At 41.3% G+C, this 16,668-nt stretch overlaps 1 protein-coding gene and 1 non-coding gene across 2 annotated transcripts; both read left to right on the top strand.

The window, feature by feature from the left end:
• Nucleotides 1–8,434: 8,434 nt before the first annotated feature.
• RPL30 (ribosomal protein L30) lies at nt 8,435–12,547 on the top strand. Its single transcript, XM_042924220.1, has 5 exons — nt 8,435–8,494; nt 8,602–8,653; nt 8,916–9,061; nt 11,584–11,714; nt 12,448–12,547. Exons 2-5 carry the CDS (start codon nt 8,633–8,635, stop codon nt 12,495–12,497), a joined length of 348 nt encoding a protein of 115 aa, XP_042780154.1. The 5' UTR covers nt 8,435–8,494; nt 8,602–8,632; the 3' UTR covers nt 12,498–12,547.
• On the top strand, nt 12,141–12,272 carry LOC122211313. The gene has a single exon (XR_006198623.1). It is a non-coding gene; the product is annotated as a small nucleolar RNA SNORA72 (small nucleolar RNA).
• Nucleotides 12,548–16,668: the final 4,121 nt, after the last annotated feature.

The raw sequence follows: 16,668 nt of genomic DNA, 5'->3' as shown, positions 1-16,668 counted from the left end.
GAGAGAGACAGAGTGTGAGCAGGGGAAGGGCAGGGAGAGAGGGAGACACAGAATCTGAAGCAGGCTCCAGGCCCTGAGCTGTCAGCACAGAGCCTACGTGGGGCTCGAACCCATGAACCGTGAGATCATGAACTGAGCTGAAGTCAGATGCTTAACGGGCTGAGTCACCCAGGTGCCCCTAGTTTGCTTTAATCTTATGTAGTTCCCCAGTCTTTGTCTTTCATGACCTTGACATTTTTTAAGAGAACAGGCCATTTATTTTGTAGAATATTTCTCAATTTGGATTTGTCTGATGTTTCCTTATGACTGTTTTCAGGCAATGCAGTTTGGGCTGGAATACAAGATATTATGTCGTAACATAGGCACATGATGTCCCCTTGCTAGTGATGTTAACTTTGATTAGTTAGGGTAGTGTTTGCCAGGTTTGCCGCCAAAAAGTTACGATTTTACTCTCATAATTTATGGGGAAAGACTTTAAGACTAATACCCTGTATCTCATCAAACTTTTATCTGCTACTGTTAGCATACATTAACATTCCTGCTGGGATCAGTTATTACTATGATGGCTATCAAATGGTGATTTTCTTTTTTTAACGTTTATTTATTTTTGAGACAGAGAGAGACAGAGCATGAATGGGGGAAGGTCAGAGAGAGAGGGAGGCACAGAATCTGAAACAGGCTCCAGGCTCTGAGCTGTCAGCACAGAGCCCGATGCAGGGCTTGAACTTACCAACTGTAAGATCATGACCTGAGCCGAAGTCGGACGCTTAACCGACTGAGCCACCCAGGCACCCTATAATTGCCCCTTCTTATAAGGATACCAGTCATGTTGGATTAGGGCCCACCCATATGACCTCATTTTGCCCTAATTACCTCTTTAAAGGGCCTGTCGCCAAAAGAGCCATATTATAAAGTTTAGGAATTCAACATATGAATGAGGGATCATGATTCAGACCATAACACCATCATTACTGATTTGGATGCTCAAATTGCCTGAAATTTGGCATATTTCCTTACACGGGCCATAGGGGTACACAGCTATGGTCTTTACAGTGTATTTAGAGGTCTCCCTCCCTTCTCCTCCCCTTCCTGCTCCCTTCTCTTCTCACTTTTCCCCTTTTTCTTTCCTTCCTGCAGTGCAGGCCCAACAAAGCCTAGGCCACCCCAGCAATTAATTCACAAATCCCTTCCAGTGAGGAGAAGACTGGGTGTCTTTGAGGAAGTACACTTTACAACATTACAAATACATATTATGACTCTTCTAGCCTTCTATCCAGGGTTATCATGTCCCAAGAGAAGTACTTTGCGAGTTGGCTAAGGATTTGGCTGGATTCCAAGTCCCTGAGTAAATTGACAGGATTAGTGAAAGGAAGGTTAGGGGGAGAGGTATGTGAATGGACCTGGCAGAATAGACCAAAATTTGGGGGAATATTTATGTCTTATATAAATGCTATCAAAAGGCTGTTAGGTTGGGCTGTCCTAACAAAATGCCATAAACTGGGTGGCTTAAATAACATACTTATTTCTCACAGTTCTGGAGCCTGGGAAGTCTAAGATCAAGGTACCGGCCAATTTGGTTTCTGGTGAGAACTCTTTTTGGCTTGCAGGTGGCAACCTTCTCGCTGTGTCCTCACATAGGGGATGGGGTGGAATCTTCTTCCTCCTATAAGGCCACAGCCCTAACAGATTAGGGCCCCACCCTTATGACCTCATTTAACCTTAACTACCTCCTAAACCCTACCTCCCCATTGAGTCACATTGAGGGCAAGGGGTTCCACATATGAATGGGGGAGGGAGGGGACACAAGTCAGTCCAGAGCAGGTTCCCACTTCAGCCGACGCTTTTGTAAGTTAAAGTCACATTTAATTTTATTTAGCTAGTGAAATTTTTCAAAACTCCATTCTTCCTCAAAAGAGCTGCAATAACTTACAGATTTTGTTTTATTTATTTATTTTGAAAGAGGGGGAGAAGGGGCAGAGAGAGAATCCCAAGCAGGCTCTGTGCTGTCAGCACAGAGTCTGATGCGGGGCTCAATCCCATGAACGAGAAGATCATAACCTGACCTGACTTCGAGAGTCGGATGCTCAACCGACTGAGCCACCCAGGTGCCCCAAGATTGGTTAAATATGAACACTAACTTGAAATTCTCTGAGTCCTAATGTTTTCATGCTTACTGAGCCCAGTTAAGTTTCTTCTTTTCCCCATCAATTATTTTTTGGCTGGGGTATCTTACTTTTCCTTGAAGATAATTTGTCAGCCAAGCCGTGGTCTCTTCCATTTTTCTTCAGAGGAAGCATTTTATAATCAGGTGAGTAATACTAATCAGGTGTCCTGTGGATGTTAGAAAGTCTTTCTCATGAGCCACCTCAAGTCTTGCTCAATGAACTCAGGAATAAAATGGCTCTAAGAACAGGGAGAGAAGCCATATATATGCTCAATACCATGTTCCTCCACTTAACATGGTTTCCCTGGGTAAGTGCCCAGTTTGCCAGCAGCAGTAAGAGTAACCAAGCGTAAGCCTCCAAAATGGCACCTCTAATTTGAGGGGACCTATCAGCCACCTTGTGAAAGAGTGATCAGACCTCTTTTGAAGCACTAGAAAATCTTTATTTTAATAGACAGTGGATTATGTTTGCTTTTCCTGCACTTCAGGCCCCTGGCAGCACCATCCATTAGTGGATGGTATCATCAAGACATTACATACCAAGACATTACATTCGGTGTATCTTATTAAATAACTCGCTTTACTATGAGACAAGTAATGTAATAGGTTAATTTCTATGTGATTTACTGGTCTTCTCTTCTACCTCAATAGCCAGAAGCAGCTAAACCCGTAGGATGATGGAAGGGCACAGTAAACACTCCCTTATGGCACCAACCAAGATAAAACCCCTTTGAAGGTTGGAGTGCTATCCTGTGGTTTGCAGAGTGTTCTGAACCAGTGACTAATAAATGGTACTGCTTCTCCCATGACCAGTATGCACAGATCTGGGTCTTACTCTCCAAGCTTCCTGTTCACTTGGTAAACTACAACATAATTTTCCTTTTATGCTTAACTGAGCTAGTTTGTTTCTGTTGCTCACAACTTAAGTATCTAGACTAACATACAATGATTACCCTACCTCCCCCTCTCCATGACTATTCTCCTTCTTAGCAATTACCTGTCCTGTCTTATTCTTGATAATTCCTGAACATACCTGATACTGCGATTTTAAATGCTAATAGTACCTTGATTGAGTTGTATCTTGAAAGCATAGTTCATAAGTCTTTTCACCTCCAAGGAGTCCTTTTATCATTTTTCTTCGACATACTCATATTTTGATGTCACAAATTTGCATTTATTATTTCTCCATTAGCTAATCAGTGACATTTTCTGATCAGCATGACATAGTTACATCATGTATAGTATTAATTAAGTTTCAGTTAAAAGCAAAAAACATCAGTGTCTTAATCTGTGTATTACAGCTTTATTAAGGATAAAAGTACATGTACATGGCAAGCTTTTCAAATTACTGAATATGTAAAATGTTATTATGGACACTTAGAAACATAGTAACCCCACTTATACTAAAATTTCAAAAATGGACTCTAAGAAATATAAAATAATCCAAAGACATTTATAGACACTACTTTCCCAAAATGTCACCCCTCTATAGTAAAATAGTGAAGTATTCTGGGTTCTTTGTATCCAAGAATATAAAAAACCTATGCTCCTTGGATGGAAAAATGGTTTAAAAAAAAAAAAAAAAGGAGAAAGCATTTCCCTGGCTTATTTTTAATCCAGTGCAGTCTGGAGCATTCCTAGTCTGAACAGAGAGGGGAACAGAAGAAATATTTTGGATTCCTTATTATTGTGGAGGCAGAAAGGGTGCAGAGGAATTGGTAGCATTCATTCCCCTTTGTCCTCTAATGGTTCAGAATTCTTATATTGGTCTATGTGTGTTTAGTTAGTCAAAAGGTCACCAACATTCATTCAGTTTACAGGATCTTTTCACTTGGATTCATTGTCCCTCCCTCACCAGATTTCTGAGCATGTTTAATGTCCGGGTGACTTAAGAATGTGAAGGGTGAGTTAGACAAATAGAGTTCCAAATTACAGCTGACCCTTGAACAACACTGATTTGAACCGGAAGGGTCCACTCATATGTGGATTTTTTTTTTCCAATACAGAACTGTGATGTATTTACTCTTATGATTTTCTTAGGAACGTATTCTTTTCTCATTTACTTTATTGTAAGTATATAGTATATAATACATAGAATATAAAAAATACATTATCTGACTGTTTGTTATTGATAAGGCTCTTCTGGTCAACAGGAGGCTATTAGTAGTTAAGTTTTTTAGGAGTCAAAAGTTATACAATGGGCTTTTGAAAATGTGGGGGGTCGGTGCCTCTGACCTCTGAGTTGTTCAAGGGTCACCTGTATTAATGGGCCACTTCCTAATCTGGACACTAAGTAATAGCGATGATAATGAATATGATAGTTTTAACTGCTTAAGGGGATGGGCCAGTGTACTGAACCAATGAATATCACATGAACTTGTTAGTATTTGCTCTAACCGGGAATGCAGCCTGTCACTTTTAATTCCCATAGCAAGTATAAACCAAAAGCACAATGAATGCAGGTGCCTGCAGAGTTCTCAGAATCTTGGAGCAGCGATTTTGGTGAATGGAAATCCAAAGTCTTGTGTTAATTCTATTCTATCACATTTACCTGTTGGTATTTTTTCAAAATCACTCTGAAATGCTACAGATGGGCATCCAGAAAAAAACAAAATAATATCTAGATGGCAAAGTCCTTTCTTAAGGCATATATATTTCTCAACTTTTTAGTATGATGATTTTCAAACTCAAGAAAGTTGAATAATACACCCAATACCTAAATACCCTCCACTTTAAATCCAACAATTGTTAACACTTTGCTGCATTTGCTCTACCCAACTGTCTACCTTCATTTATTTTAGGACTTTATTTACGTTTATTTTAGCAATTCAAAAATAAGTTGCAGATAATCATGACACTTCATCTGTAAATACTTCAACATACATCTCTTTAGAATGAGGACATGACTTAAAGCACCCATTTTTAATAATAGTAAGAGTAATATTTTAACACAAGGGTCAGCAAAGTATGGCCTGCAGGCCAAATTTGGCCGGCTGCCTGATTCTGTAAATAAAGTTTTACTGGAACACAGCCATTATATATTGCTTATGGCTGCTTTTGTGAAACAACAGCAGAGCTGAGTAGTTGCCTTGTAGAACATATGGCCTCAAAGTCCTAAAATATTTATTATTTGACTCCATAGAAAAAGTTTGCCAATTTCTGCTCTAATAAAATACAAAGGTGGGAAATTTAATTAAAAAATTTTTTCATTTTAGAAAGACCAAGTGAGCGGGTGAGAGGGACAGAGGGAAAGAGAGAGAGAATCTTTTTAAATTCATTTATTTGAGAGAAAGAGAGAGTACAAACAGGGCAGGAGCAGAGAGAGGAGAGAGAGAGAGAAGCCCAAGCAGGCTCCAGACTGTCAGCACAGAGCCCAATGCAGGGCTTGAACCCACAAACTTTGAGATCATGACCTGAGCTGAAGCTGGATGCTTAACCAACTAAGCCACCCAGGTGCCCCAACAGAGAGAATCTTAAGCAGACTCCGCACCATCAGCACAGACCCCAATGTGGGGTTGGATCCCATGACCCTGGGATCAAGACCTAGCTGATATCAAGACCTGAGCTGACATCAAGAGTTGGATATATAACCAACTAAGCCACCCAGGCGCCACAATTTTATAAAATCTTCTTGAGCCAAAAGATTTGACTGTCATTTTTGTATTGCAAGTGTTTCTTCCCCTAGTGCATAGGTTTTATGATGTTGTGAATGACTTTAGGTATGGGGGGGGTGGCTGTGCTGGGGAGGTTGGGGAGGTTAGGGAGGTAGGAGTTGGATTGAGGAAGAGAACTAATATTCACTGCCCATTTATTCTGTACTATGGGCTATGCTAGATGTTTTATACACCATTACATTTATTGTGATCCTCATAACAATACTATGAAGTAGACATATTATTCTAGTTTTCTGATGAAGAAACTGAGGCTTAGAACCTTTAGACAATTTGCCCCAAGTCATGCAGATATTAAATAGAAAAACCTAGAACCTGGGGTGCCTGGGTGGCTCAGTCGGTTAAGTGTCCAACTTGGCTCAGGTCATGATCTCATGGTCCGTGGGTTCAATACCCTTGTTCTGCTCTGTGCTGACAGCTCAGAGCCTGGAGCCTACTTCCGATTGTGTCTCCCTCTCTCTCTGTCCCTCCCCCACTTGCACTCTATCTCAAAAATAAACCAAAAAAAAAAAAAAAAAAAAGGAAAAGAAAAACAAAAACCAAGAACCTAAATCTGTCTCCATAGAGATACAGCAAAATCCATTAAGATCCCCTAGGAAGAATTCTCAAATATTTTGTGGTCATGTTTCATACATAAAATAAGTGTTTTGGGCTTCTCTGTCTTCCAATTCAAAATAATAATAAGATCCCTGGGAGAAAGCAACTAAGGCCTTTCTTTAAAGTATAGAGAGGACATATATAGTAAGGACCAGAAACTTGGTAACATAGAATGAAAAGTACCCCAGGAAAGTCAGATCAAGTACTTTAATCATTTAATCTCTAAAATGGGGGTGATCTCTGTCCTGATTACTTTGGGAGAAAGTTAGTATTAAAAAGCTTTGAAAATATAGGGCTCAGTATAAAAGTGTAAGGCTTCATTATTTAGTTTATGTCTTTACCTAAGCAGGTATGCCTCAAAAACAACTTGCCTGTCTCATTCTTCAGTTGTGTGTGGGTGTTTAAAAGTAACCTTTACCCACAACATGGGGCTCAAACTCATGACACTAAGATCAAGAGGAGTCATATGCTCTACCTACTGAGCCAGTCCAGCGCCCCTCATTCTTTAGGTCCTTACTCCTCAAATTCTAGTATTTATAAGAATCACTGAGGCTGCTTATTAAAACGATTCCCAAGCCCCAACCAAACACTTCTTCCACATACCTGGGTGGGGTCCAAGAGTCAGAATTCAAGGTGATTCTGAATTACGTGATCTGGGAGCCATTCTTTGAGAAATATTCTTTTCAGATATAACTGATGTTTCACAAGATCTATTTAAATCACCACTTTATGATTAATAAGGAACTTTACATAATGCATGCTGTGAAATAATTCAAGTAGTACTGAAATACTTAAGGTAAAAAATGTCCTCTCATCACCCACTTTTCTCATATCTTACCCAGTGGTAAGTTTTGATGATTAGCTTTCCAGACTTGAATTTTGTATGCATATACAAACACATGTATTGGTTTGTTTATATATATGCATTATATATTATACATATATACATACATACAGAATGATGAGCATTTGGGGCGCCCGGGGGGCTCAATCGGTTAAGCATCCCACTTCGGCTCAGGTCATGATCTTGCAGTCCGTGGGTTCGAGCCTAGAGTCAGGCTCTGTGCTGACAGCTCAGAGCCTGGAGCCTGCTTCAGATTCTGTGTCTTCCTCTCTCTCTGCCCCTTCCCCGCTCGTGTTCGGTCTCGGTCTCTCTCTCTCAAAAATAAACATTAAAGAAAAAAATAACAAAAAAAAAAAAAAATGATGAGCATGTTTCTGATTTCCTTTGCTATCAAAAATAATACCAAAATAAATATCCTTGTTCACATGTCTTTGAGCAACTGTGACTGTTTCTGATTCCTAAAAGTTGACACATAATGACAGCTTACCTATTGGTCCGATTTTACATTTTTGGTGCTGGTACATTTTGGAAGCTCTGTGCTTCCTATTTTGAATAATCCTTCACTGGACATTTATATCAAGGTCCAACGTTCACAACAAAAAGATTTCTAAATTAGAACTGTTTATTGCTCTCTGTTGCAAATTGAGCTTACAAGGTCGCACTAACACCGCCACTTAAGAGGTGAGTTTGGGGAAGCCAGCGCGGGGGCGCCACCGTTCTCCGAGACGCCGGCAACTTGGGCGAAGACAGGGGAGGGCACACAGCTGCTTCGGCCCACGCGGAACTGACGCGGGAAGGTAGACCCGGGAGCCGAGGCGCACCGAAGTCTTCCTCGAGTCTCCCCACGAGCCGCGGCTTCGGTACAGACGAGTTCAGCGGCAGCAAGACCGTGAATCCAGCCGCCTCTTCTCACCGCCCCTCCCGCCTCACCCTCAGTCGGCCTCTCTAACTCCCGCCCCGTTCGACGTTCCTCGAGTCTGCAGCTGGGAGCAACACACTAACACAGCTTTAAGTCCCGCAGCAAGAGAAGGCACAGAACCCCACCGCCACTCTAACTGGCTGTACTAACAGCGACCTGCAGCAGTCCTCCTCTTCTTGCCCTGCCCCTTCCGCTTGCGGCTTACTTCCGGTTCCGGCGTCCCGGCTTTGCAGTGAAGAGCTTTGCATTGTGGGAACTCTTTCCTTTCTCTGTCCCGGCCATTTTGGCGGTTGCTTCTGGTGAGTGGGCTCTGCGGGGCTGAGGTGCGGGCCGCACTGGCAGCGCAGTGAGTTGCTCTTTGGAGTTCCGATCCTAAACGACCTGTCCTGTCCTTTGTATGTTCTAGGTTGGGTCCGCCCCGCACCTAAGGCAGGAAGATGGTGGCCGCAAAGAAGACGGTGAGTGAAGCGGGGCAGGGCCGGAAGCCGATTCACGTGGAGGAATGTCTAGGCCGGGGTGGGCCGATCTGAGCACACCGGGGAGACAGCATGCTCACTGGCTTGGAGGGACCCGAGAGGAAACCGAGCGGTCCTCTCAGTGACTTGGGACCCTAGACTTAGGAGGTTTTTCTTAAAGGGGTCAGCTTCCAAAAAGCTGGATTCTGTTTTGAGATGGTTAAAAACAAGGCCTTCAGGTCCGTGTTAAATGTTTGCTTTGTAGAAAAAGTCGCTGGAGTCCATCAACTCTAGGCTCCAACTCGTTATGAAAAGTGGGAAGTACGTGTTGGGGTACAAGCAGACTCTGAAAATGATCAGACATGGCAAAGCGAAACTGGTCATCCTCGCCAACAACTGCCCAGCCTTGAGGTAATCAATCCAAGGAACCTTGAGTGTGTGTATCGTCCACTGCATATTCATCGAAGTGTATATCCAGGAGTGTAAGCTTGGGCAATCGGGGTAGCACTAACTCGGCTTTATGTAAAATTTGTTTTAGGAGCGAGCACCTGCAGAAAATTTACGGATGCTTCTGTGGTGTTTGGGTCTTGAACCACCCCTCCCCCCCCATCATGTTTTCTCTTTGTAAGCTTATATTTTGGAGAAGTGTGGCAAGAAAGGGAAAAACCATGGAACGTCAAACTTTGAGGGAGGCACAGAAATTTGTTTTTCCATGTATTTTGTGTCATGCCTTTTTGGTCATTCTTGAAAAGTACTCCGTTTTGGGGCGCCTGGGTGGCTCAGTCGGTTGAGCATCCGACTTCAGCTCAGGTCACGATCTCACGGTCCGTGAGTTTGAGCCCCGCGTCGGGCTCTGGGCTGACAGCTCAGAGCCTGGAGCTGCTTCGGATTCTGTCTCTCTCTCTCTCTCTGCCCCTCCCCTGCTCCTGCTCTGTCTCTCTCTCTCTCTGTCAAAAATAAATAAACATTAAATTTTTTTTTAAGTACTCCGTTTTGGGGGCTGCCTGGGTGGTTCAATCAGTTAAGTGTCCACTCTTGATTTCGCTCAGGTCATGGTCTCAGGGTTAGTGGGTTAGTGGTTTCCAGCCCAGCATAGGGTTCTGTGCTGACAGTTTGGAGCCACCTTGGGATTTTTTCCCTTTCTCTCTGCCCCTCCCCTGCTCTCTCACTCTCTCTCAAAAATAAATAAGTTTTTTAAAAAAGTACTATTTTTTGAACTTGTTACAGTATAGTAAAACTAAGGTAAGAAAAGCTCAGGCTGGCTGTGGAGCTACAGGTTCCTAGTTCCCCAAGTTTTTGCTTGACTTCACTGTTTTGAAATTGAACTTAGCATGGAAAATAAGTTAAAGAGACTTGGACTGTACAGAATATAAGCCATGTATCAGTCTGCTACACTGCATTGAGTTTTTTCTGTGGTAATGCATAACCTTCTCGTGGCATTTTATATAGGGTGTCTGTACATAATTGGCTTGCCTGGAGTGCTCTGTCCTCCATCCCATCCCATGGTTTGGTCTTCAGGCTTACCTTCTATATCAGTGCTTCTCAAACGTGAATGTGCACACAATTACTGGTAATCTTGTTAAATGCAGGTTCTGATTTGATGGGTTTGGGATGGGACCTGACATTATGCATTTTTTGTTAATTTTTTTTTAATGTTTATTTTTGAGAGACCAAGTGAGAATGGGGGAGGGGCAGAGACACACACACACACACACACAATCTGAAGCAGGCTCCAGGCTCTGAGTTGTCAGCACAGAGCCCGAAGCGGGGCTCAAACTCACAAACTGAGAGATTGTGACCTGAGCCAAAGTCAGCCGCTTAATGGATTGAGCCACCCAGGTGCCCCTGAAATTTTTTAAATGTTTATTTGGAGAGAGAGAGAGAGAGAGAGAGAGAGCGCGCGCCCAGGAGCAGGAAATGGGCTAGAGAGAGGGAGAGCAAGAATCCCAAGCGGGCTCCCCACTGTCAGCGCAGAGCCCTACCAGGGGCCACGAACCATGAAACCATGAGATCGATCGTGACCTGAGCTGAAATAGAGTCAGTGGACACTTAACCATTTGAGCCACCCAGGTGCCTCTGACATTAGGCGGTTTTAACAAGCACCCACACTACTGCTGGTCTGTGGATCCATATTTTGAGTAGTGGCAAGGTTCCGTTAGGACTCTTCTAACTTGTAAAACCATTAATGTTTGTCTACTCAATTGACGCAGAAATGTTAACTTTATGTAAGTAATATCATTCCCCATCTAGGATTCAGAGCACCAGAGAGTGATAAAAGTGGTTTATCTTTTTTTTATCATTTTTTAAAGTTTATTTATTTCTGAGAGAGCACTAGCGGGGGAGGAGCAAAGAGAGGGAGACTCCGAAACAGGCTCTGCGATGTTAGCACAGAGCCCAATACAGGGCTTGAACTCACAAACCTTGAGGTCATGACCTGAGCTGAAACCAAGAGTCCAACGCTTAACTGACTGAGCCACCTGGGCACCTCCAGAAATAGTTTATCTTTGAAACATAACACAGGTTTGGATTCTGGAACCTCCACTTACTGATCTGTGCCTGGATGTCTTTATTAGTTAAAAAAAAAATGAGTATGTTTTACTTAAGAGGTTATTGTGGGATTATATAATGTAAAGTGTCTGATGTGTAGTAAATGCTAAGTAAATATTTTTATTTCACATCCTGCCCTCTTTTCCATAAGCATAGTTATGGTCTTAAACATAGGTATTCAGAAGATATTTATTTGCTGGGTGTCCCATTTCTTAGAAAGACCAAAGGAAAGGATGGTTTGTATTGGCTAATGGATATGATACTTTTTTTAGGGTGATTATTGATTTGATGACCGTTGGAAGTTAAAACTTCTGAGGGAAATAGTAACATGTAATCTGTCAGTCATTTGGTATGGCATTTATTTATTTGTCTTTTGTTTACCAAAGGAAATCTGAAATAGAATACTATGCCATGTTGGCCAAAACTGGTGTCCATCACTACAGCGGCAATAATATTGAATTGGGCACAGCGTGTGGGAAATACTACAGAGTGTGCACCCTGGCTATTATTGATCCAGGTATGTTTTTTAAGTCATAAAAGAATTTTCCCTTTATAATGTAATTACAAGTACTCTTTGGTATACAAATATCTTTGCTAACTAGGTTCAGATATTCAGAATATGGATATATAGCAAGGGATATCCTGTAGTTTTATTTCACAGAAAATTGATAACGGATATAAGTACGTTATGATAGGTCTTGGTGTAAATGAAGTTTTTTTACTTTGAGATTATGAAAATTGTTTGAAGCCCTTAAAATTTAGGACCTTGGTAAAGGTGAAATTATAAAGGGGGGAGGAGGGATCAAATGAAATAGTAGAAAGGAATCCTTACTGGCTGCCTAAGGACAGATGGGTAAAGATTCAGTTGAGAAAAAGAAGTGGCTACAAATACAGATCATGTTATATTTTAGAAATTAAGAGTCTTTAATTAATTCATAAAAGACTGCGAATATTCTCGCTGTTCTGATTTTGTAATAATCAGGGCAGGCTAAACATTCGCTATATTAAGACCATGCATGTGTCCCCAGACTTAGTTCTTTCCCTAGGTCTGGTTTTATCAATGCTGGTGATAAACCAACTCTGACTTACATGATGCATCTGTGGAAAATGTCTGTGACTCTAGGTATCTGATCATCCTTGAGAAATGACAGCAAAGCTAGTGTAACAACTTTTGAAGATAACCATTGCCAATTTGATGATTACCAGTTGCCATTAAACAAATTGTAAAACTGTTATGTCTTATTTTCTAGGTGATTCTGATATCATTCGAAGCATGCCAGAACAGACTGGGGAAAAGTAAATCACGTAAAATTTTTCGTTAATAAAATTGGCTAGAGCTTGTTTTAAAAACTGTATTCATTTCCGTTACTTTCTTTGTATCTTTCTGTTCCCATACATTTTCCTGAAGATAGAATTTGAGAGGATGAGGCACTTAGATATGGTGGCAAGACTTGGGTTAATAGCTGTACATCCCAGTTGCCATTTTCCTTTTTATAAAGGGAGTGCAGAGTTCCTTTCCTATACTAGATTTTTAAGAGATTCCAATCTTGGAATATTGTTGGCATTTTTTATTTGAATATGTTTGAGAGGCAGCAAAGATCAATACCCAGAATTTAACCAGAATTGCAATTCATAACGCAGCTTATATCTACAAATGAGTAGCAGACAGGATTAAATGAAATATCCTCACCCGAAATGTTTTCAGTCTGAGAAAAGTTCTATTGAACTTTAATGAAGAAGGATTTTTCCAAAGGGTGTGTAGTGGTTCAGGTAGAAGAAATGTACTTAGAGCCCCTCAGAATAATCCCAGGTCTTCAATAAGTGCTAAATCCGGTTGCCCAACATTTTATATAATTTTATTCCTGGAAGATAGCACCGTGAAGTGTTTGGTGTTCAGATTTTTAGGAAGCTGCATACTACATCTTCCATGTATGTCCATTGGAACCCTTTTCCCACATTTCCCTTGGAACATTCTCAGTTAATTTAGGGAAAAATACTGTAGATTTATCTTGATTTACAGAGTCAAATGTTGCTGGTGGGGTATACTGTATGCAATGCTGTGCTCTAAGGCTGCAAAAGTGTCAGAAATAACCACATCATATCGTTTGGACTTCAGATGATCCAACTTTCGTACTACCCAAAACCGGGTGGTAGATGAGTGAGATGTTGATGAGGCCATCAATATGCTCTGGAATGTCACAAGACTTTTTTTTGTTTCTTTTGGGAGCTGAGCATGCCAGTGGGGGAGGGGCAGAGAATCTTACGCAGGCGCCACACCACCTGCCTGAAATCCAGCGCCTTGGGGCTCCCATCTCAGGAACTGCAAGATTGTGACCAGAGCAGCCTGACATTTCACCCACTCAACTACCGGGCACCCCTGAGGCTTTAATTGCTATGGTAACCATGGGTGGGTCAGATTCCCAGTTTCATTGAAAGGGGAATGGGTTTCTTTCAAGATAACATTACATAATTTTAGTTTATGTCTGGAATTTGATGTTATGGATACCATGTGAAGAGTAGCTGTTACCAACTAGTTTTACTGGTTCGTCAGTTACTCAGTATTTCTCAATTTGGGAGCACTACTGACATATTTCAATGGGATAATTCTTTGTTGTGGAGGGCTGAATACTGCAGGATATTTCTTATTCATGTTTCTTCCATATTGTGAGGACACCCCCAAATGTTACCCCATGTTTTCAAAGTAGCATCTTCTGGTCAACAGCCACAGAGATATGAAAATCTAAAAATTTTTAATGTTTTTTTAATGTTTTGAGAGTGAGTGGGGGAGGGGCAGAGAGTGAGGGAGACACAGGATCTGAAGCAGGCTCCAGGCTCTGAGCTGCCAGGACAGAGCCTGATGCAGGGCTCAAACTCATGAACTGTGAGATCATGACCTGAGCTGAAGTTGGACCCTTAACTGACTGAGACACCCAGGCGCCCCTGTAAATGTTCTTAAGTGCTCCTATCTTCACATCCAGAGACTGGTATCCCCAAGGTGGTTTAAAATGTTTGAAATCTGTCAGATAAGACTTGCTTGGTCAGACTACTGCTGGTCTCTAATGCCATTAGTCTGTTCCTTAGTTAAAAATGGTTGCCCTTGGTTAAGGAAGTCTGTGGTGCTTATTTTCTACTTGATAAATCTTGCCTTTCAAATTGAGCTTCCAGCTACTTGGGTTATTTTTGGATTATTTTTCCCTCCAGTTTGACCAGTTACAATTTAGTTAAGGGGTGTACTTAAAAGAATACATTGTTGCCAATACCAGGGTACCATGTCTTTGTAAGGATTCTGTTGCAGGACTTGTGGCTGCAGGCATTTTGGAGCGATGGCTTTTAGAAAATAATTGGTGATTTTTAGGGGCTTCTAGGTAGTGATAATATGCTCTAAGGTCATTCGGCTTTTGCCTTTTCTTTATATGTGCTTTTCGTGCACTCCTTGTTTTAAGCAAGAAAGGAATTTACAGTTCAGAGAAAACGAGCTTAAAGCTAGTAGATAAGAAACGTATCTCACCCATTCTGGCCTGGGACAGCTGTGATGAAGTGCCATTAAAATGCTGCCAGAATTGGAGAAAATACCACTGGTCAGGAAGATCTGGGAAGGTCTTAGTTGGCATTTTTAAATGTAATTTTCCGATTACAATCAAAGTAATGTGTTTGGCTAGGAAGCTCTCTTATGCAGGGGATTGTGGGAAATTCCAGCCAAATGGATTTATTCCATACTTGTACTGAGTTGTTACGTCTGGAGATAAAAATGTCCGAAAGAAGAGGTTGGTCATTGTGGAGTGTATTAATTGTAATCCGTGTGGTATGGTGGCAGGGGCAAAAGGTAGGTAGAGAAGAAAACAAGGCTGGTGGCCATGAATGCAATGAGTTGGGCCTTCTGGAAGATCTGGTTCATGGAAAATTCTCTTTGCTTTGTTGCAAATCTTAACTTCCAGCTGCCCCTTAGATGTGTGCTCCCCCTGTGTGCAGAGGCATCTGGTTTCCTTCCCCTCCATTTCCAGGCCTACTCCAACATCCTCTCCAGTCTAGATGGGGTGCCTCTGAGTTACCATAGAACCTTTTTTTATAGCATTAGTCACATTTGTTTCTCACTAAACTAAGATCCTAGAGGACAGAGACTCCGCATTTTCAACTCTGTTATCACTTAGGAGTTCAAACAGGGTGAATAATGACTTTAGGGTTTAAACATTGAATTCTCATTGATACGCTTGTGGCTTTCTAGGCCAGAATTTCATCTTTGTCTTGTTTATAGTAGGTCTTGAACATCTTGTACATTTACTATAATTTACTATTCCTATCTCTTTGCTTCAAAAGGTAATTTAGGAGTAGGAATCTTCCAAAGTACTTTCCTCAGGGTAAGGTAAGCAAAGCATTCATTTGCTCAACATATACTTAAATTACCTTCTTTGTGTCAGATAATTCTAGGAGGCTGAAGAATAAAAACATAAGTAGTGTACATGTTAAGCCATTTAATCCTCTTGACAATCCATTGAGATAGTACCGTTAGTCCCATTTGACAGATGAAGAAAGCAAGGCCTGGAAAAGTCACACAAATGAAACCTGAATGCAAAACTTTTTAACACCTGAGACATGTACAAATAACAAAATAAGGAAAATAGGGAAGTATTTCAGATTCTAGGTAATCTTAAATATCTTGGATTAATATGTAAATGTGATAAATTGGTTGGAGATCTTTTTTTCTTATGAAGGCATTTTCCTTCCCAATATGAAGAAAGTCGAAAACCTTATGATGAAATGTATTCAATAGCTAAAAATGAAGTGGGGGGAGGTACAGTCTAGAGCCACTAGGGGGAGCAGGGACTCAACAAAAAGTGAAGTACAACTGTGCCAAGGAAGCAATGCCTGAACTAGAAGTGTATCTCAGAAGGTAAGGCCAACCCAAATCAATACTTCCTCATGAAAACCTGTTTTCGGGGTCAACTGGATGACTCAAATACAAATATAAACTGCGGTTTGATACTTTGAACCACACAACTTTTATACTTAAATTCCAGTGATTTTCAGATAGGATTGAAGCTTAGATGTTCTCACTCTATCACACTGCCTTTTGGGAGGACATTCTGATGAAAACACTCATTTTAAAATATTTAAACAAGCATACTAAAGGTGTTTCATTTAAAAAGCATCATTTGGCCTCAAATACATACAGTAGCTTCCATGGGAAGGATGTCATGTTGGGGGTCTTCATTTCTTCATGAAGTTGTTACCTGTATTGTTTCCTGCTGCTCTAAGTGCTTTGAAAGACTTGATGTCTCCTTTGACCCATATATTCCAACTTTCTTATTTTCTCAGGGATGTGAGATCATGCAATCATGACCAGAAACCAAGAGCCAGATGCTCAACAGACTGAGCCACCGGGTTCCCTGATTTATTTTTTTCTTTTAGTAGGCTTCACACCCAGTGGGAGCCCAATTCAGGGCTCCAACTTATGACCCTGAGATCAAGACTTG

Source organism: Panthera leo, chromosome F2 (assembly GCF_018350215.1).
Source record: "Panthera leo isolate Ple1 chromosome F2, P.leo_Ple1_pat1.1, whole genome shotgun sequence".
NCBI lineage: Eukaryota > Metazoa > Chordata > Mammalia > Carnivora > Felidae > Panthera > Panthera leo.
The sequence above is the reverse complement of the archived record's forward strand: the minus strand, read 5'-3'. Positions and strand labels throughout refer to the sequence as shown.